This window comes from Chelonia mydas, chromosome 20, assembly GCF_015237465.2.
Source record: "Chelonia mydas isolate rCheMyd1 chromosome 20, rCheMyd1.pri.v2, whole genome shotgun sequence".
NCBI lineage: Eukaryota > Metazoa > Chordata > Testudines > Cheloniidae > Chelonia > Chelonia mydas.
The window spans coordinates 4,787,374-4,808,905 of NC_051260.2; the positions used below are offsets into that span (position 1 = coordinate 4,787,374).

Sequence of the window (21,532 nt, forward strand, 5' to 3'; positions counted from 1 at the left end):
TTGTCACAAGCGGGTAATAAAAATGTGACACACTGGAGTACTGGTAAGGGACTGATCTTTATTTTGTGTCCCCCAGTTAGATGATGTGGACTGGGTTGATAAAAGGTTAATGTGTCCGGTCTTACCGTCCAACACAAATAAAAAAGCTACAGTGTGTTGCTGGTGATAGAAAGGGGGCTGCGTTCCACCCCAGAGGTGGCTGCATTTCAGTGGTGGGTGAGGAATCATTACGCACCCACTTCTACCATCTGGTCTCATTCTGAGGACATAAATGACTATTCTGTGTCAGGATAGCAGAATGTGGTCTGATGCGGAACCAGTTTGTAAAGCACTTTGGGATGAACTACTATATAAATGCGAGTCTCTTATTTTATTGATTTGACATGTAAACGCAAATTTAAAGTGCTTTATTTGAAATTAATACAACAAATATTCAAATATATTTAAAAAAATCATTTTCATGGCTCCGTTCCATTTCATTTTAGCTTTACTCACAATCACAATGAACAATAAGTTAAAATGTCTATAACAGAAAGAGAACAGTCATTGACATTGGTTAGTACTGGAATGTAAAAATGAAGAATCTGAATAAATATATACAGTCATTATTTATGCCAGCTGATTGCGAGGATAAGTTTTGGGTAAGTTCCTTGGGCTCTTCTGTCAGCCAGTAAGAATTAAGTTTTCCTTAGGAAAGTAACTAAAATAAGAAATATTTTTAAAAAAGAAAAGAAAATTGGTGATTTAAATGATATTGTTTGCAACTGATTCAAATCACATTTTAAATCAGTGAACTCTATCACTTTAGTTCAATCTACAGAGAGACAGGGCAAGTTTTTTGTTTTTGTCTTAAAACTATTCTGATTGGAAGAAGAGGCTTGGGGCGCAGGGGGCCATATTTTTAGTCCTGACCCAGAACAGGTTAAGGCACCGCTGCTTTACCTGCCGGGGGAAATGCAGCCACCTCTGGGGTGGGATTTAAGAGCCTCACAAGGATGCCTGTGACAATTTAATACAAGAATAAGAAGGAGCTTGGGCATACAGTGAATTAGACTTGGAGGCAAATGTCGAGGGAACAAGCCGGGAGATGGCTCTGGGGAATACAGAGGGGCTGTAGTTCTCTGTAGAAACATGGGAGCTGGCACACCGGAGGAACCAGCCAGATGAAGTTTATCAAAGCTCTCCTGATATGATGGATGATGAGTCGCTTACTGCTTGTTACATGGGACACACTCCAGTCTGGGTCCAAGCAGCCATAGCAGTGAGAGAAGTGTGAGACACTGGGGGAGCGGACCAGAATAGGTAGCAATCTCCCTGCTCCATTAAATGGCAACAGTAATAAAAACAACGCTAATATATAGCGCTTTCAAGTGCTCAGCAAATGTTAATCCATCACGAGAGCTCAGTGAGGTGGGAAGTAGTATTACCCTCCTTCTACAAATGGGGAAACTGAGGTATGGAGAAAAGAAGCGATGTGCCAAATTACATTTGGTGGCAGAGCTAGGAATCGGGCCCAGGAGCTCTGCCTCCTGGGGTTGCCATCCTGAGGCCACTAGGGGTCAGTGTGTTCTGTAGGCAGAGCCGGTGTTTGGTTCAGGCAAGGGGTTGTTGACGGACCGTAAAGGTGGAAAGCTGGCGAGCATAGGGAAGGTTAAGTGAATTGCCCAGGGAATGGGGCACAGCTAACAATGGGAGCAAACCTTTTACGGCTCATTGGGGCAACTTCTGGCCGCTTTACTCTGCGGCAAAAGTGGGGAAAGTGCATTTGTCACTCGTCCGAACGTGTGCTGGTCTAAAAGAGATGCCGGAGAACATGGCTAGCGCCTTTTGAAGCCTGTGGGGGCTTAGCTAGACTTTCTCCGTCACCCCCCTTGGCAGAGTCTGCGGGGAGTGCAGCTCCATCGACTGCCTCCGGTGAACGTCGCGCTCTTCCCAGTCCTCCTCAGGCTCGAGGCCTTTGAAGATGGCGAGTCTCTCTGATAGGGTCTTTGTGCGTGGGAAGAGAATATAATTGTAGATCAGCGAGGCCACCACTGCACCAGCCAAGGGCCCCAGCCAGAAGACCTGGGCAGATGGAGAGAGAAAAAATAAGTCTCCCGAATGAGCTGCAGGACTCAGAAATTTAGCTGGAACTTGAGATGAACAGCAGATATTTATGGATCTGAGTCTGGTCTTCAAGCCACCTAAGCTTGAGTTCTCTCTGCATTTGGGAACCAACGGGGCTCAAAATTTGCCCATGGCCATAACCTTTTCATCCCAGTGGGACACATACATCCATCTATATTTGCTTCATCTTGGTCTCCACTGCTTTTTGGACCCAAAACAGATCGTTTTGTCCGAACTACCATCCCCAAAGCGCTGGTGGTTCTGATAAAATGGATCTGAAAACAACCCTGGCTTTTTTAGTGGTTGGTTTTGTGGAACCAAGATCAAACCAATGAGCTTTTGCAACACTAAATCTAAGTCTGCTGTAAACTCTCTGTGTAGCCGCTCTAAACCGGTGGGAAAGAGCTCTCCCATTGACTTAATTAATCCACCCCCAACTTCTCATAGTGTGGTGCTTAAATTGGCATAAATTACGTTGCTCGGGGAGTGGCTAATTCACACCACTGGAGTGACATAATTTATGTCATCTTAAACTGTAGTGCAGCCATTGCCCAAACCTGGGTTAGGGATTGTGATGAAACCAAAACTTTGGAAAGTGGTGCAGGCTTGTGGTTCGAACACACTACTGAGCATTTAACCTCTTTGGTTCTGTGCTCAGCTGTAGGAAGGACTGTGCTCAGCTGGGCGAATAGAAGATTGGGAATTGTGACTCTTGGGTTTTCTTCCCAGCCTTTGTGGGGAATGAGGACCAGTGGTTAGATCAGGGCTGGGATTGGGAACCAGGACTCCTGAGTTCTGGTCCCAGTTCTGGAAGGGAAAGTGGTCTAGTGGTTAAAGTAGGGAGGCAGGATTTCTTTTCTTTTCTCAGTTCAAGTATTAAATTGCTCTCTGATCTAAAGCAAGGCACTTCCCCTCTCTGAGGCTTGGTTTGTCCATCTGGGTGAATGGAGATGGTGATATTACCCATCTTATAAAGTGCTTTGAGATCTTTGAATGTTCATTAGATTGCATCAGTAGATAAGTGCTAAGTAGTATAACTTCAGTGTTATTTATTTAGTCACCTTAATCACCTTGGTGATTTGGGTAAAATGAGACTCAGGTGACCACCAAACTCGGTTTGATCTATGCAAAACCCCAGACTGAACCAATGCAGTTCTGCAAAACTAAAACACAGCTTCCATGTGTTCCAGGACTCTAGTTCTGAATCTGCTCTTGGCAGGCACATTTTCCTGGTCAACATGCAAAAGAAACATTTTTCAAGATGGCTGTCGCCTGACCTCTGACCCAGGAAGTCGATCAAACTCACAGAACTTTTGCTAAAACTTGCCAAGAATGAGCAAAGCGTCTCTTCCTCTACCCCTTTTCTGGTTCACTGAACACAAACCTTGGATTCCAAACAAATGCCAACCACATCTGATAGAAAAATTGAACCACGCTGGTTCAGACTAGAATCGGGAAAGATTAGTTGGATAATAACTAGAGTTAAAGTCTCTGTAGGTTTTGTGCCTACTGCCAACTCACATAGAATGAACCACACACCCTTTTCCTGTTGCAACTTAGCCAGTTGGTTAGGCAATTTCGGGCTATGGTTTGCTATATCTATTGCTCCCAATCTCTAGATCTGTCTTCCAGGTGTCAACCAGAGCCTGTTTTAGATAATATTATTATTACCCTTCTCACTGTCAAAATGCCAGCAGCTAGGCTGACTCTCGAGAGTTCTAGAAATATTGACACCACAGTGCCTGGCCTAGAGTTGGGTCTCCTGGAATAAGAGATGAATCTTTCATTAAAGGTTACGTCATGTGATGAAACTTCCAGGAATACGTCCAACCACAATTGGCAACCCTATGCACGGCAGCTCGTCCTGCCAAAACTGCACCCAGGTCTGCAGCTATGAGGAATGCGGGGGGCTGAATTCTTACCCAATGGGCGCTGAAGTCTCCTACTATCACAGCTGGGGCGAAAGATCTGGCGGGGTTCATAGAGCAGCCGGTGTAGTGGATCTGGGGGGTGGGGGGTGAAAAAGGGGCACAGTTATTATTAACCACCAAACTCTTTCAGCAACAAGACTATCTTTAAACGCCTTAGCCTGTTGTTAGCATGCTTCGTTCATTGGCGCAAGCCTTGGGGGGGAGGGATAGCTCAGTGGTTTGAGCATTGGCCTGGTAAACCCAAGGTTGTGAGTTCAATCCTTGAGGGGGCCATTTAGGGATCGGGGCAAAAATTGGGGATTGGTCCTGCTTTGAGCAGGGCGTTGGACTAGATGACCTCCTGAGGTCCCTTCCAACCCTGATATTCTATGATTTAGTCCTCCAGGCAGGAAAAGAATGACGGGCATCTTTCACCACCCAGTCGTATAGCTAGTTAAATGAGCTAAATTCTCTCATTGCTCCTGCTGGAAGGGGCTGGGCCTTGAGTAGCTGGGAATTTCTCTCCAGCTCTGGGAGCTCTTATGGAAAACATGGTCTAATGGGTAAAGCACAGAATTGTTGCCTGCTCGGCTACACAGGTGTTGGGCAAGTCTCCTCAATTACCTCCCCTGTAATATGGAGATGATACTGACCTAGATCCAAAAGGGGGTCATTCATGTTTGCAAAGGGCTTCAAGATCTGTGGAGGGAATCTGCATACTAGTCTCTGATGCATCTCTAGTTTGGTGAGTCTGGGGCTGGAGTGATCTATGTTGGGTATTTATTTGTAGTGTTACCATAGTGCTTTGGAGCCATGCACATGACCGCCTTGTGTTAGGGACTGCGCAAACCCAGAATGTTCTCCATTACTGTCGTATCTCAGCACCTCACAACCATTAACTGACTTAGCCTCACAACACCCCTGAGGGCAGGGAATTGCTACTCTCCCCCTTTGGGAAGGCACAGAGAGGCTAAGTGACTTGCCTAAGGTCACACAGGAAAGCTGTTGCAGAGCAAGGAATCAAAACCAGCTCTTACAAATCCCAAGCTGACACCCTAGCCACTGGGCCATTCTTCCTCTGCTTGGTAGAGCACCCAACCTAGTGAAACTATCTGGGACATGGGCATGCTTGTGTCATCGCTCTAAAATGCAAAAGTCAGGCCATTGTGACGCACCCCCAGCAAGTGACCCACGGCGACAGAAAGGCCGATGGACAAGGCTGGAGAGCCGACATTATCACTTCTCTGGTCATCGGTGGAAGCAAAAATGCACAGGACCAGCTGGAAGGTGAGGAACAGCTCGACGGTGACAGCCTGGCCTGGAGTCGTGTCATTGTGTAGCTGAAACGAGAGGAAAGCAGCTTCTCAGTAATGAGTGCGCGCCCTTCCCTGGTGCTTTAGGAAGAGGAACAGGTCGCTGATTCAGAGACATCGAGATGGCTTGGTGAACTGGCCACAAAAGAAAACCATATGCGTTTTAATATGGCTGAATGTAAATGAAGACATCTGGGAGCAAAGCATGCAGGCCAGACTTACAGGGCAGGGGAGCTCTGTCCTCGGAAGCAGTGACTCTGAAAAAGATTTGGGGGTCATGGTGGGGAATCAGCTGTGTCCGAGCTCCTCGTGTGACACTGTGGCCAAAAAGGGCTAATACCATCCTAGGAATCGCAGACAGGGGAATCTTGAGTAGAAGTAGAGACATAGGTGCCATAGAGACAGGGTTGGCGCACCCATGGGAAAAAATTAGCACCCACCAGCAGCCAGCTTCCCCCTTTTGCCCCCAGCGCCTCCCGGCCGCCAGCAACCCTGCCGATCAACTCCTCTCCCTGCCTCCGACTCACAACAATCAGCTGTTTCGCGGCGTGCAGGAGGCTCTGGGAGGAAGCGGAGGAGCGGGGATGGGGCGTGCTCGGGGGAGGGGGCTGGAAAAGGCGGGGAAGAGACTGTGCAGGGGCAGGAAGAGGCGGGGACGTGGGAGAAAGGGTGGGTGGGGCAGGGCTTGGGGCAGAGTGGGGGCAGGAAGAGGCAGGACTGGGGGCTTGGGGAAAGGGGTCGGGTGGCGGTGGGGGTGGGGGCGGAGCTGGGGTTGAGCATCCCCTGGGCCCAGAAGAAGCCGGTGCCTATGAGTAGAGAGTTTACTTTACCTCTGTATTTGGCATTGGCGGGAGCACTGTTGGAATCCTGTGTCCAGCCCTGGCACCCACAATTCAAGAAGGATGTTGAGGGGTTCAGAGAAGAGCCAGGAGAATGATTAAAAGATTGGAAAACATCGAGACTGAGCGCTTTGAGTCTATCTATCTAGCTTGCAAAGAGAAGGTGAAGGGGGGACTGGATTGCACAGTCTACAAGTATCTCCACGGGGAGCAAATATTTAATCGTGGGCTCTTCTGTCCAGCAGAGGAAGATCTAACGCGATCCATGAGCTGAAAGTTGATGCTAGCCCCATTCAGATGGGAAAGAAGGCATGCATTTTTAATGGTGAGAGTAATGAACCCACTGGAACCATGTACCAAGGATCGTGGGGGATTCTCCATCACTGACCATTTTTAAATCAAGACGGATTTAAATATTTTGAGGGAAAGTCTCTGGCCTATGTTATCCAGAAGGTCAGATTAGATGATCACAAATGGTCCCTTCTGGCCTTGGACTCTATGAATCTCCCTGCTAAGCCCTGCCTGGTCCCTCCATCTGGAAGGCTTGCAGAAGGTACAGAGTAAGTACAGGCTGTGTAAGCTGCTCCACAGCTCTGCCAAGGCACCTCGGTCTTACCAGCATCAACCGCTGCAGTCCCAGGTCCCCACACAGCCCAGCTGATGCCCTTGTATCCTGCTCTGCAAAACCCCTGCTCTGTCAGCCCTTCCTCCACTCCAGCTTTGTCAATGCATCTCAGTCCTCACTTGTGCTCCTAGTCTGGATCCTTCCCTCTCTGTCAACATATCCTCTTGACTTGCAAGGAACATAGGAACTGCCAGAGTGGATCGGAGTCAGGGCTCCACCTAGGTTTTTTTGAGCCCTTCAAAACTCTTTGGTCTCAATACTATCTTGTGGCAATGAGTTCCACAGGCTCATTGTGCATTGTGTGCAAGAGTATTTCCATGCATGGTTTTGAAGAGTTTGCTGCCTTTCCGTATCGGTCTCCTTGTTCTTGTACGGTGCTATTCCCATGCTGTGCCTCTTTTAAGGAGATCCTGCCAAATGTCTAGTAGTTGTGAGGTGTGCCGTCAAGGACTCTAATGAGACCCACAAAATTCATGTCACTTGTGACCCGAGACAGTTTTTGAAAAGTTCAAGTGTCGGGAAATGAGAGTTTTATTTTTCACAATGGTAATCACTGATTTGCTCTCTCTCTCTCTCTCGTGCACACGCACGCACAATATGCACCTAGCTTGTACCAGTTTCCAGGTCAGCCTTTCCAAGCAGTCACTTCTGTGCTCAGCAATTGCACTAAACCTAATCTGACCACACTTCGAGATAACATCTCCAGTGTACGTTTTGCAATATAAATGGCGGCTCGTGTTTCCTTAATCCAATGTAAGTGGCGGTACCACGGGATGTTGCTGGTTAATTGACCAATTTGCAGTGCGAGTGGCGCTCTGGGGTTGGCTGAGATCTTATCTATGGTCCAGCTACGCCGCTGGAGCCTGAGCCATGCACTGTTAAATACTGAAATCTAGATGTTTTAGACAGAACCAGAAATTCCACCTGCAGTTTTTTTCCCCCTCACTGTATCACCTCTTTGCCGGCCAGGAAGGTTAAGGCCTACATTCTGATCTCCATTACGCTGGTATAAAGCCAGGGATTGCATAACTCCGGATTTACACGGGCGTTACTGAAGCCTGGATTACACACTGCTGTCGGAGGTGTGACCACAGACCCAGCTGAGCTAACTTTGATCTAGTCACTAGAATAGCAATCGCAGTGATGTAGTAAAGTGGTCATCAAAGGGTTAACTAGGTTACTCCCAGTACTCTGGGTTGAAGCCCTGATCCACTTCTCCCTTACTTTCTGTTTAGTCCATGGGAAGTTTTCCCCATCCCCCTCTTCTGTTGTGATGCAGTTAAAAACCAAGAAACAAGTTTCCTGCCTGTGGTCCTGTGAGTCGACTGGTTTTTGTTGCACTGAGCAGTCCCTTTGCAAAATCTGGTGAGCTGGGTTCTCTGCTACTGTTAGGGGCACGAGCTATATCCAGACTAGGGATGTCTATCTACAAGTGCGGCAAATTAAATCACACCTCTGATTGCAGTGCAGACTTTGTGCAGTCATTTTGGGAACGTGATTCCTAGTCATACTGGTACAGCTCCTACTGTCGAGGCAGTTCTACGGGTCTAAAAGTGCTTTATACCAGCATACCTTATTCCTCCTCCCTTACAGGAATGAATCATACAGATATGAGGATTTTTATATTGGCATAACTGCATTCACACTGGGGCAGGTTGCACTGCTTTCGCTATGTCGGTACAGTTAAAGCAGTGAACTTTTGGGTGTAGACAAGGCCTGAGAAGAGAAGCTAGCCCCCCTCTTCAGCCTTTTAGTCCAGTGTTGCCAACTCTCATGAGTTTGTCATGAGTCTCATGATAATTATTGTTTTCCTTAAAGCCCCAGCTCCTGGAATCAAGTGATGATTTGAGCCTTTGTTCTTCATGAAAAAGTAAGTTTCCAGCTTCAACTTGTGACCCCAGTTCATCCCAAAGGCTCAAAAAGCAGAGGCCAAATAAAAAGAGCAGCAAATCTAGTATTTTGACGTAATTTCATGATTTTAAAGCCAATCTCAGGATTTTTGGTGCACATGACTCATGATTTGTGAGCATTTGGGCCTGGCAATACTGTGTTATTTACAAACCAGAGCTGATCCTTTCACCTCCCTGTGTAGCGTGAGGAGCTCTATATGTCACAGGCATGTTGCATCCTGGGGGGAGAGTGATAGAGCTCTGGAACGGCAGGCATCTGTCTGTGCCCAGGACAGGTACATGCCAGGAGCAGCGGGTCTGTGTAGGCTTCTCCTACCTTGCTCACTGATCTGGAGGGGAGCTCAGTCCTGTGGTCCTTTCAGATGTGCAAAGCCTAGCTCTATGCATCCTTGCTGCTCTGGCTGATTTCATCGCATAAACACGGTGAGCGCTACCAGAGGGCACGCAAACTATTTAAAGGGATAGTACGCTATTCCTACGCGTGACAACGGCTGAGAGATGCTGTTAGCTTTCTGTCGGTCCTGACCTGGATTTGATTCAAATTGCTAGATCACTTGAAAAATACAGGGCCTGATGCTACTTGTCCTTGCCCTTGAGTAATCGTTCACACCTGTATAGACTTTAAGGTCAGAAGGGACCATCATGATCATCTAGTCTGAATCCTGCACATTGCAGGCCACAGAACCTCGCCCACCCACTGCTGTAATAGACCCCGAACCTCTGGCTGAGTTACTGAAGTCCTCAAATCACAATTTAAAGACTTGTACAAAGGCTACTATCTATTTAAGGTACTTGTATGTGCCTCCATTATTGTACTATCCAAAGTCTTTAAGGTGTTTATCCTCACAGTTCCCCTGTAAGGCAGAGGTTTGCTATTATCCCCCTTTACATATGGGGAAACTGAGGCGCAGAGTGGCTCTGTGATTTGTCTATTATCACACAGGAAATCTGTGACAGAACAGGCACTTGAACTCTGGTCTCCATCATAGGTCGTGTTTTCTAGATCTTTAATCATTTTGGTTGCTCTTCTCTGGACTTTCTCCCATTTGTCCATCTCTTTCCTTAAATGTGGCGCCCAGAACTGGACACAATACTCCCGCTGAGCCCTAATCAGCCTGGAGTAGAGCGGAAGAATTACTTCTTGTGTCTTGCTCACAACACTCCTGCTAATACAGCCCAGAATGAAGTTTGCTTTTTGGCAACAGTATTACACTGTTGTTTCATATTTAGCTTGTGATCCACTTTGACCCCCCGATCGATCCCTCTCCGCAGTCCTCCTTCCTAGGCAATCATTTCCCAGTTTGTAGGTGTGCAACTGATTGTTCCTTCCTAAGTGGAGTACTTTGCATTTGGCCTTATTGAATTTCATCCTACTTATATCCCTCGGCCCACGCCGCTTCCTGCGACCCCCATTGGCCTGGAATGGCGAACCGCGGCCAGTGAAAGCCGCGATCGGCCGAACCCGTGGAAGTCTCCCACAGTATTCTTGCCAGCAAGTTAAAGAAGTATGGGCTAGATGAATGGGCTATAAGGTGGATAGAAAGCTGGCTAGATTGTTGGGCTCAACGGGTAGTAATCAATGGGTCCATGTCTAGTTGGCAGCTGGTATCAAGCAGAGTGCCCCAAAGATTGGTCCTGGGGCTGGTTTTGTTCAATATCTTCATTAATGATCTGGAGGATGGCATAGATTGCACCCTCAACAAGTTTGCAGATGACACTAAACTGGGAGGAGAGGTAGATACGCTGGAGGGTAGGGATAGGATACCGAGGGACCTAGACAAATTAGAGGATTGGGCCAAAAGAAATCTGATGAGATTCAACAAGGACAAGTGCAGGGTCCTGCACTTAGGACGGAAGAATCCCATGCACCGCTACAGACTAGGGACCGAATGGCTAAGCAGCAGTTCTGCAGAAAAGGACCTAGGGGTTACAGTGGCTGAGAAGCTGGATATAAGTCAACAGCGTGCCGTTGTTGCCAAGAAGGCCAATGGCATTTTGGGATGTATAAGTAGGGGCATTGCCAGCAGATCGAGGGACGTGATCGTTCCCCTCTATTCAACATTGGTGAGGCCTCATCTGGAGTACTGTGTCCAGTTTTGGGCCCCACACTACAAGAAGGATGTGAAAAAATTGGAAAATGTCCAGCGGAGGGCAACAAAAATGATTAGGGGGCTGGAACACATGAGTTATGAGGAGAGGCTGAGGGAACTGGGGATGTTTAGTCTGTCGAAGAGAAGAATGAGGGGGGATTTGATAGCTGCTTTCAGCTACCTGAAAGGGGGTTCCAAAGAGGATGGCTCTAGACTGTTCTCAGTGGTAGCAGATGACAGAACAAGGAGTAATGGTCTCAAGGTGCAGTGGGAGAGGTTTAGGTTGGCTATTAGGAAAAACTTTTTCACTAGGAGGGTGGTGAAGCACTGGAATGCATTACCTAGGGAGGTGGTGGAATCTCCTTCCTTTGAAGTTTTTAAGGCAGGCTTGACAAAGCCCTGGCTGGGATAATTTAGTTGGGATTGGTCCTGCTTTGAGCAGCGGGTTGGATTAGATGACCTCCTGAGGTCCCAGAATATTCTATGATTCTATGATAAGTGGCAGGTAAACAAACCATCCCAGCCCGCAAGGAGCTTACCCTGACGGGCCGCATGCTAAAGGTTACCAATCCCTGCTTCAGACCGTTTCTCCAGTTTGTCCAGATCATTTTGAATTTTAATTCTATTCTCCAAAGCACTTGCAACCTCTCTCAGCTTGTTATCGTCCACAAACTTTATAAGTGTACTCTCTATGCCATTATCTAAATCATTGATGAAGATATTGAACAGAACCAGACACAGAACTAACCTTTGCACGACGCCACTTGATATGCCCTTCCAGCTTGATTGTGAACCACTGATTACTCTCTGGGAACAGTTTTCCAACCAGTTTTGCACCCACCTTATAGTAGCTCCATCTAGATTGTATTTCCCTAGTTTGTTTATGAGAAGGTTATGCCAAATACTATCAAAAGCCTTACAAAATCAAGATATACCACAGCGACTGCTTCCCCACATCCACAAGGCTTGTTATCCTGTCAAAGAAAGCAAGTAGGTTGGTTTGACATGATTTGTTCTTGATAAATCCATGCTGACTGTTACTTATCACCTTCTTATCTTCTAAGTGTCTGCACATCGATTTCTTAATTATTTGCTCCATTATCTTTCTGGGTACTGAGGTTAAGCTGACTGGTGTGTAATTCCCTGGGTTGTCCTTAAATGGGCACTATATTTGCCCTTTTCCAATCCTCTGGAATCGTACCAGTCTGCCATGACTTTTAGAAGATAATCGCTAATGGCTCAGATCTCTCCTCAGTCAGCTCCTTGAGAATGCTAGGATGTGCTTCATCCTGGTGACTTGAAAATTTGTCTAATTTTTAACTTGTTCTTTCCCTATTTTAGCCTCTGAGCCGACCTCATTTTCAGTGGCGTTCACTATGTTAGATGTCCAATTACTACTAAACTTTTTGGTGAAAACTGAAACAAAAAAGTCATTTAGCACTTCTGCCATTTCCACATTTTCTGCTGTTGTCCCCCCAGCCCCCATTGAGTAACGGGTTTACTCTGTCCTTGGTCTTCCTCTTGCTTCTCATGTATTTGTAGAATGTTTTCTTGTTACCCTTTATGTCTCTAGCTAGTTTGATTTAGTTTCGTGCCTTGGACTTTCTAATTTTGTCCCTACATACTTGTGTTATTTGTTTATATTCATCCTTCAAAATTTGACTTAGTTTCCACTTTTTGTAGGATTCTTGTTTGAGTTTCAGATCATTGAAGATCTCCTGGTTAAGCCAGGGTGGTCTCTTGCCATACTTCCTATCCTTCCTGTGCAGTGGGATAGTTTGCTTTTGTGCCCTTAGTAATGTCTCTTTGAAAAACTGCCAACTCTCTTGAGCTGTTTTTCCCCTTAGACTTGCTTCCCAAGGGATCTTACCCATCAACAGTTTGCTTAAGTCTGCCTTCTTGAAATCCATTATCTTTATTCTGCTGTTTTCCCTCCTCCCATTCCTTAGAAGCATGAACTCTGCCACTGCACGAACACTTTCACCCAAGCTGCCTTCCACTTTCAAATTCTCAACCCGTTGTTCCCCATTTGCCAAACTCAAATCTAGAAGAGCCTCTCCCCTAGTGGCTTTCTCCACCTCCTGAAATAAAAAAATTGACTCCAATACAGTCCAAGAACTTGTTGGAAAATCTATGCCCAGCTGTGTTATTTTCCCAACAGATGTCTGGGTAGCTGAAGTCCCCCGTCACCACCAAGTCCTGTGCTTTGGATGATTTGGATGAGAATCTGGTCCAGGGATATCAGGCTAATTTTACATAGCCGAGAACCTGACCCATAATGTTTTTGTTATTAGGGGCATGGTAAAGGAGAGCCCACATAATGAGAATGCTGGAGTTAACAGCAGTATTACCAACCCCGAGCATTAAAAGACACAAGTCAGGCCTCCAAAAATCATGAGATTTAAAACTATTAATATATTTGGGGTTCTTTTTTGTAGCCTTTTAGTTTTTGAACTTTTAGGATACCCTAGGGTCATTTTCAAACTTTTCGTTGCAGCCATCAAGGCTGGAAACTTACAAATTTTAAAAATAAAAACTGCCTCTCTCAAAATCTTATGATTCCAGGAGCTGGGGATTTAAGAAAGACACCAAATCGCTCAAGACTCGCGATTAAATTATGAGACTTGGCAGTGCTGTTATAGATGCTTTTCTTGTCTTCCTAGGACAGCATGGGGCCAGATTCTCCACTGGCTTGCAACCTGGTGTCATTTACACCTTGCAAAGTGGATTCATAATGCTCACATTCTGATTTTGTAGCTGCTTAACCTCCCTCCCCACCCTTTTCCCAGGTGTCAATGATGGCACAAAATGCAAGGCAGTGGAGAATCCGGACCCGGTGTGTTAATGACAGGGCATCAGCTGGGGTTTCTAGGTACAACTTCCCAAGTTCCCTTGTTTTTCTGCCTGTAAGTCAGAGCTTTAAATGTCTCCCTGCAATCTGATGTTGCACAGTGTACGAAACCAGAGTCAAATCCTTCTAACTTGCTACAGACCAGGGCAGGTGAGGCCGCAAGGTGGCACTGCCAGGGCAGGGGTCTCTCTACCGGGCATTGTGATGAACCAGGTGGGTCCACTACCAGCCTTTGAAAGTAAAGCATTGAGTGGCATTATCTGATGCGAAGCAGCGACTGTATTTAAAAAAACCCGTCGTACCAGCTCTGATATCCGGGTGCCTGGAGTGGAACCAGCATCCTGGAAATACTGGCAAGACCTAACGTGACCAGGAGACAGACTACATATTCCCACACCAACAAGGATATTGTAGAGGTGATGGAACATGGTCCCAGAGAAGGGTTAAGCATGGCAGAGCTAGGAACTCTGAAAAATCTCTTATGTCAAAATGGCAGCTTGGCTGTGAATTTCCTGACTCTTGTTGGTTGGTCTCATAGGCCGCACTGGGGAATGCTTAGAGTGGGGGGAATTGGGAGCCAGGACCTCCAAGTTCTATTCCCACAGCTAGAAGGAAGCACGGTTTAATAGTTGGAACGCAGTACTGGGTGTCAGGACACCTGGGTTCATTCCCAGCAGAAGGAGGGAGGCAGGTCAGAGCAAGGGGGGTCTGGGAGGCAGGACTCCAGGGTTCTATTCCCAGCTATACATGACCTCGCTTGACTTGCCTTCGTTTCCCCAAAAGCCCTACCCATCCATCACTCCTGTCCCCCTGCGAGCTCCTGCGCTGGTGGAATCCTTACCTTGTTGGCGGCCAAGTGTCCCCGGATGTTCGGCGGGGTGAGCTCGTACAGGAGAGCTGCCCCGGCGACCGCCCCCAGAAGCTGCGCCGCCACGTAGAAGACAGCTCTGAGGAAGGAGATGTGAGAGCCCACCAGGCACGCCACTGTCACCGCTGGGTTGATGTGCGCCCCGCTGATGTGCCCCAGGGCCTGGACCAGTGTGGCGATGGCCAAGCCGAAAGCCAGCGAGATCTGCAGGACGTCTGGGGGGGCCAAAGGCCAGCTGAGGGCAGAGCCCAGGCCAAAGAAGATGAAGAGCAGTGTGGCCAGAAACTCAGCAAAGACAGCCCGGGTGAAGGCTACGGAACGGAGCTCCCACATCATGGGGTTTGCCAGGAATGACCCTAACAGCTGCCTGATTGCTGCTGCTGTGGCTGCTGCCTGCAAAGGTGCTGGTGTGCGAGATATCTATCTATATATGTCCGTGTGCAGCAAATCCAGGGATCTGCTGTGGCAGGAGGTGGGGTCAGGGTCTTTGGAAACGTAATGCTTTTTTTCCTCTTGTTCCAGCTGTATCTGGCTTCAGACCCTGCCCCCTCTATTATGTGGCATTTGCCCATTTCAGGTGCTCATAAATTAGCTTCGAGAGATGCCATAAAACACAAAGCTGAGCTGCGTTATTCCTTGCCTTTTACTACGGTCCCTCTTCCTGTGTCAGTCATTCCTTTCTCCCCTCTCTTCACCTCCACTGGCCTTTTCAGCGGGGATGGGAAAATAAGGAAGTGGTGTTTTGGGGGAACTAGAGATGGGTCTGAACAGCTTGTCTCAATCTTGAACTTCCTCAAACTTTGGAGTTTGGATCCAGGTCTGAATATCTACCTATCTATCTATCCCATGTACCCACTCTATCTATCTATCTATCTATCTATCTATCTATCTATCTATCTATCTATCTATCTATCCCATGTACCCACTCTATCTATCTATCTATCTATCTATCTATCCCATGTACCCACTCTATCTATCTATCTATCTATCTATCTATCTATCTATCCCATGTACCCACTCTATCTATCTATCTATCTATCTATCCCATGTACCCACTCTGTCTGTCTATCTATCTATCCCCATACACAGCTATCTATCTGACTACCTATCTAATTGCTTTTGCTTTCTTTCTTTCTTGTTCCTCCCCATGTCCATCTGAAGTTTGGCAGGACTAGCCCATATTTTTTTACTGGGCCGAACTAGAAGTCCTGGGTCCCCAAGCCCCAGAAGTTTGAGAAGGTTTGAACACGGCGCTCGAGCTGCTCTTTGTGGCTCCGGCCCATTGCTGCGCACAACCTCTAGCTTTTTCAAAGCCTGTGTTAGAACACAGACGGAATCTGGCTGGTGGGGTGTAGCCTTGTCCATAACGGGCATTTGTGTATGTATCCATACACCACCAATCAATTTGACGTGGTTGCTGGTGTCTGCCAAGGAAAGACCCAGAACTGGGTGGATACAGTGATGCCAGCAAGTCTCTTTTGCAGTGGCAGAATTGGATGGGGGCCCTGGACTGGGGGTGCTGCGGGTGAGGGTTGAGGTGCATTGGCAAAACTGTGCGTATGAGAGTCCGGGACTGGAATAGTAGGTTTGCACAGGGGAGACGTGTGGGTCAGGATTGTGGTGCATCCGGAGTTCTGGAATAGCATGGGGCCTGGGGACTGTGGGTCAGGCCTGAGGTGCACGGGCAGAGACGTGGAATAGCCCAGGATTGGCACAGCACTGGGGCCTCCGGATGGGGACTGAGCTGCACTGGCAGAGCTCGTCTTGCAAAGATGCATCTGTAATACCGGAAAGAAGCTGGAGTCTGAAAGAGCAACTATTGTCCTGCACCAGCCATTCCAGACTCCCCACATGGTAAAGCCATCGGTGACTGCCACTAGGTGCGTCTATAAAGAGATATATAAACTCAATGGAGCTTGATTCAGCAGGCCTCCAGAGTGCATTATCTTTATGACCAAGGAATCCCTGTCTCAGAGTGTCCTACTGGTGAGGTGGGGTCAAAGGTACCAGGCAGAGATAGGACCTGGACTCTAAGAATGATTGGCAAGAAATTATGACCAGTGCAAATGATGCTCCGTGGCTGGAGGGTTTAATGAACGTTTTAAAAGTTTCATTCAGAGTCGGGGGTGGGGGTGGGGTGGGGAGGAGAATTGGAGGATTGAGCCGGTTCTTTTTTGGCCACCTGGGCTGGTCTTCCCTCACCATGGCCTCGTTCTCAGAGTCACCGTCACGTTTCCTGAGTGCGTGGGCGTTACACACCCCATCATCGTCCTTTCCCTGTTGTTGCGAACAATTACTCTGCTTCCTCAACGTGCAGGTAATGACTCAGTGTGTCCGACTGCTGAGATACTCAAGTCACTTACCACAATAGTCAACTACCCAGCTGTTCCTGGGGTATCCAGCATTGCTTTTGTTTGCTCAGGGATCCCGATGACAGACATGGATGATGCTGCTCTCTGTACCAGATTAATAGGATCATGCTGAACCAAGGTGAACCCTACAGTTGCCAACACTGTATTTCAAAACTAAGGGACTGTTTTCTTAGCACCTCTGCCCCACACCACCTCCTGATATTATCATCATCATTATTATAGCCATCATCATTATTAATATTAATAATAATCCTAATGAATATGCAGTGCCCACCTACATTCGCCAGGGATATTTCCAGCTGCCTTTTGCAGCAACTCCCGATCTTGTTGTAAAGAGATGAAAAAAATAAAGGCTGTCCCTTGCAATAAGAGATTGTTGGTGACCCTACGAGCAGTGCTTAATTTGTGCCAGGGCTGAGCCCTGGCACCTCTAGACGTGGCAGTTTACAGCCCCGGCACCTCTGGGCTTGCTGCCTCAGTTATGTGTGTGAAAATTTCTGTTTTGTCTAAAAGCCATTTTTCATGGGGAAAAAAACTTTCAGTGAAAAGGGGTTTGTTTTTTTTTACCAGCTCTGCAACAGATCCATCTTTATTTTCTATGGCTTGCTGAGACCATCCTAACCCATGCACCGGCCACACAAGTGACTGTATTCCTGACAGGCTTGGATTGATTTGTTGGGAACATGACACTGGTTCTCATGAGGTTTTGTTTTCTTCTTTCTCAAAGGCCGGGTCTGCCTTACAAAGTTAGATCAACGTAAGCCACCTTGCATCGACCTACTTGTGCACATGTCTACACGTAGGTGCTGACTTCTATTTTTCCCCAGGGGGGCTCCATCCGTGACTGACCCGAGGCCCCACCCCCTTTCCACCCCTTCCCCAGAGGCCCCACCCTCGCTCCACCTCTTCCTGCCCCTGCTCCAACCCCTCCCCGCTGCCCCCTGCTCTCCACCCGCCCCCAAGCGCCTCCCTCAGCTGCCAAACAGCCAAACGGACCACAAGTTGAAAACCACTGACCTAGATAGACTGGGACCAACCTGTAGGGCAGAGAGCACATTCTTATATGCTGCAGCACAGAGAACTTGGTGGTACTCAGTAAATAACATAAGAATCATAGAATATCAGGGTTGGAAGGGACCTCAGGAGGTCATCTAGTCCAACCCCTGCTCAAAGCAGGACCAATCCCCAATTTTTGCCCCAGATCGCTAAATGGATTGAACTCACAACCCTGGGTTTAGCAGGCCAATGCTCAAACCACTGAGCTAATGATAGGCTATTATGTGAGATCATTTATATAAGCAATTAAAGAGAATAATAATGGATCGCTCATGCAATTAATACTAACGAGTGGCTAGCAAGGTGGTAATTCATGAGTAACAGTTTGCTATTACAATTAATGAGCAGCAAAGCAGCATGAATTCTCTAAAGTGCTTTTGCAAAAAGAAATCTTCATCGTTTGCACTTCCAAAGGGGGTACACCCGGGAGCCACCGCAGCTGTTGTCTCATCAGATGATCCAGGTTCACCAATCTAACTTTATAATGGTGGTCAGTATCATTGCTTTTCTTTTATAGATGGGGAAACTGAGGCACAGAGAGATGGGACTTCCTTTCACGCAGTGAGTCAGCGGGTGAGTCAGGAGTTGAAACCAGGTTTCCAAAAACTCCCAGTTCAGTGTCCTACCCCACTGTACCATGCTGCCTGCCTTATGCTTGCCACCTGGGGTAATATGAAAACCTTGGTATTGGGTCACTGGGCTAGTGCTAGTAACTAGCCTGGACTCCCTAGGGCCCTGTGACTAGGAGCACACTTTCTCAGACAGCTGGAAAATAGAACCCAGGAGTCCTGACTCCCAGTTCCTTGCCCTTTCTGCAGTTTGGCCATAACAAGGTTCGACCATTAACCCAATGGTCCAGTAGGGATAGCTGAGTTACTACTATAGCTGTGGGCCACTGGACCCATAGGCACCGACTCTGTGGGTGCTCTGGAGCTGGAGCATCCATGGGGGGTGGGAAATGGTGGGTGCTGATCACCCATCAGCTGCTCCCCCTGATCAGCACCTCCCCCTCCCACCAGTGCCTCCTGCCCACCAGCAGCCCTGCTGATCAGCGCCTCCCCGTCTCTCCCAGCGCCTCCTGCCCACTGCAGATCGGAGGTGCTGGGGGCGGGAGGGCGGGGGAGGAGGAGTGAGGGCAGGGTGCGCTCAGGGGAGGGGGGTGGAGCGGGGGCCGGAAGAGGCAAGGCGGGGGTGGGGTCTGGGGGGAAGAGGTGGAGTGGGTGTGGGGCCTGGGGCAGAGCTGGGGGCTGAGCGCCCCCCGGCACAGTAGCAAGTTAGTGCCTCTGACTGGACCAGCCCTCGAATCCTGTAACTAGGTCAGCGGACTCCATTATTCTGACCAGTGAATCAGAAAAACTCCATACCAACGAGCCCGCTGACGCGTAATGCCGTTATCAGCTCTTAACTGCAATCAAACATTAATGCTTCTTATGAATGCTTCCTCTTGGCCTCTGACGTCTTGAGGGATGGACAAGGGGCCGCTTGCTTCCTCCAGCTGGCAGGGAATGAGGGAAACAGCCCGATAATGTGCTTTGTGCAAATTTACCTTTGCGAGTGCCCAGATTACGCAGATAGCCTGGCTTTCTATCAGCACAAACACCTGATGCTATCTCTTTTCTATGTAAAATACCTCAGAGGCACAAGGAATGGGATATTTATTGTATAAGTATTTGCTTTCAATTTTCCTGCTTGTATCCAATCATCTGGGTCCAGTGGCCTGCATGCTTGCTACAGCTCCTGCTCCCTGGCTCTGTAGACAATGAAGGTCCTTGGTCCCTCCCACAATTTGCTCCCCCTTCTCTCTGTCAAGAGCTGTGTAACGGAGCAAAGATAGCAGACCATTTCTGAAAGTGCTCTGCTAAGGGAAATGAGTAAAAATAAGGTATTTCATGGAGTCCCCCTCTTGTCCCTCTTCTGCATTCCTTTCCCTAGCATCACTGGTTCTTTTTGCATCAGTGGAAACATCTTCTGCCTCTTGCCCAGTACTGTAGTTCCCCAATTCGGTGACTGTGACATTGCAGGTTCTTGGAAGAGCTCCACACCCCTCTTTAAAAATCTGGAGAGTCCCATTCAGCAGGAATTCCACATAGGCATTTTGACCAGGGAGACTTGAATGCATCTTGATGCTGTCTATGCCAGTCGTTTGCAACCTGTGGTCCATGGACCCATGGCGGGGGTCCGCAGATTATGTCTCAGGGGTCTGCGAAAGGTTGTCATTACCATAGAACAGTGGCCTTCAACCTGTAGTCAGCAGATGCCTGGGGGTCCACAGACTGTGTCTAAGATATCACAGAATCATAGAATATCAGGGTTGGAAGGGACCTCAGGAGGTCATCTAGTCCAACCCGCTGCTCAAAGCAGGACCAACCCCAACTAAATCATCCCAGCCAGAGCTTTGTCAAGCCTGACCTTAAAAACTTCTAAGGAAGAAGATTCCACCATCTCCCTAGGTAACCCATTCCAGTGCTTCACCACACTCCTAGTGAAAAAGTTTTTCCTAATAGCCAACCTAAACCTCTCCCACTGCAACTTGAGACCATTGCTCCTTGTTCTGTCATCAGCTACCACTGAGAACAGCCTAGATCCATCCTCTTTGGAACCCCCCTTCAGGTAGTTGAAAGCAGCTATCAAATCCGCCCTCATTCTTCTCTTCCGCAGACTAAATAATCCCAGTTCCCTCAGCCTCTCCTCATAAGTCATGTGCTCCAGCCCCCTAATCATTTTTGTTGCCCTCCACTGGACTCTCTCCAATTTTTCCACATCCTTCATGTAGTGTGAGGACAAAACTGGACACAGTACTCCAGATGAGGCCTCACCAATGTCAAATAGAGGGGAATGATCACGTCCCTCGATTTGCCGGCAATGCTTCTACTTATGCAGCCCAAAAAGCTGTTAGTCTTCTTGAGAACAAGTAGACTCATATCCAGCTTCTCAGCCACTGTAACCCCTAGGTCCTTTTCTGCAGAACTGCTGCCTACCCACTTGGTAGCAGTGCATGGGGTTCTTCCATCCTAAGTGCAGGACTCTGCACTTGTCCTTGTTGAACCTCATCAGATTTCTTTTGGCCCAATCCTCTAATTTGTCTAGGTCCCTCTGTGTCCTACCCCTACCCTCCAGTGTATCTACCTCTCCTCCCAGTTTAGTGTCATCTGCAAACTTGCTGAGGGTGCAGTCCACCCCATCCTCTATTAGAAAATTTTTAGGGGTTCACAAATGAAAAAAAAAGGTTGAAAACCACTGGTCTAAGCTATTCAGGAGGAAACTTATCTGGTATGTGGCACCATAGACAGGCATTTGCCAAGGGGAAAACGCCTTGTCTGTCTTCTCTCTTCATCCACTGAACCTTAATTCTGGTCCATCTGAATGTGATGTGTCTGGTGAAGAGCCTTTTTACATTTGCAGTGTTAATCCAGAAATGGGCTGGAGTATGGGTGGATGGAGTAATGGAGCCATAGCTTCTAGGTGGGTTCTCATGACAGTGTCCTGAAATAGAGACAAAGGCAGTTTGCCCTCAGGAAACCCTACCCCTAAAGAGAGGAAGGACGGTTCCCTCGTTAGGATACTAGCCTAATTCCCTGCTCTGCCATAGGCT

General features: G+C 47.8%; 1 protein-coding gene across 1 annotated transcript; it reads right to left on the reverse strand.

Annotated features, from left to right (window-relative positions):
• Nucleotides 1–392: 392 nt before the first annotated feature.
• On the reverse strand, nucleotides 393–14,936 carry LOC102942559 (aquaporin-2). Its single transcript, XM_007069915.4, has 4 exons — nucleotides 14,486–14,936; nucleotides 5,192–5,356; nucleotides 4,029–4,109; nucleotides 393–2,064 (listed from the first exon to the last, which is right to left on the reverse strand). Exons 1-4 carry the CDS (start codon nucleotides 14,846–14,848, stop codon nucleotides 1,849–1,851), a joined length of 825 nt encoding a protein of 274 aa, XP_007069977.1. The 5' UTR covers nucleotides 14,849–14,936; the 3' UTR covers nucleotides 393–1,848.
• Nucleotides 14,937–21,532: the final 6,596 nt, after the last annotated feature.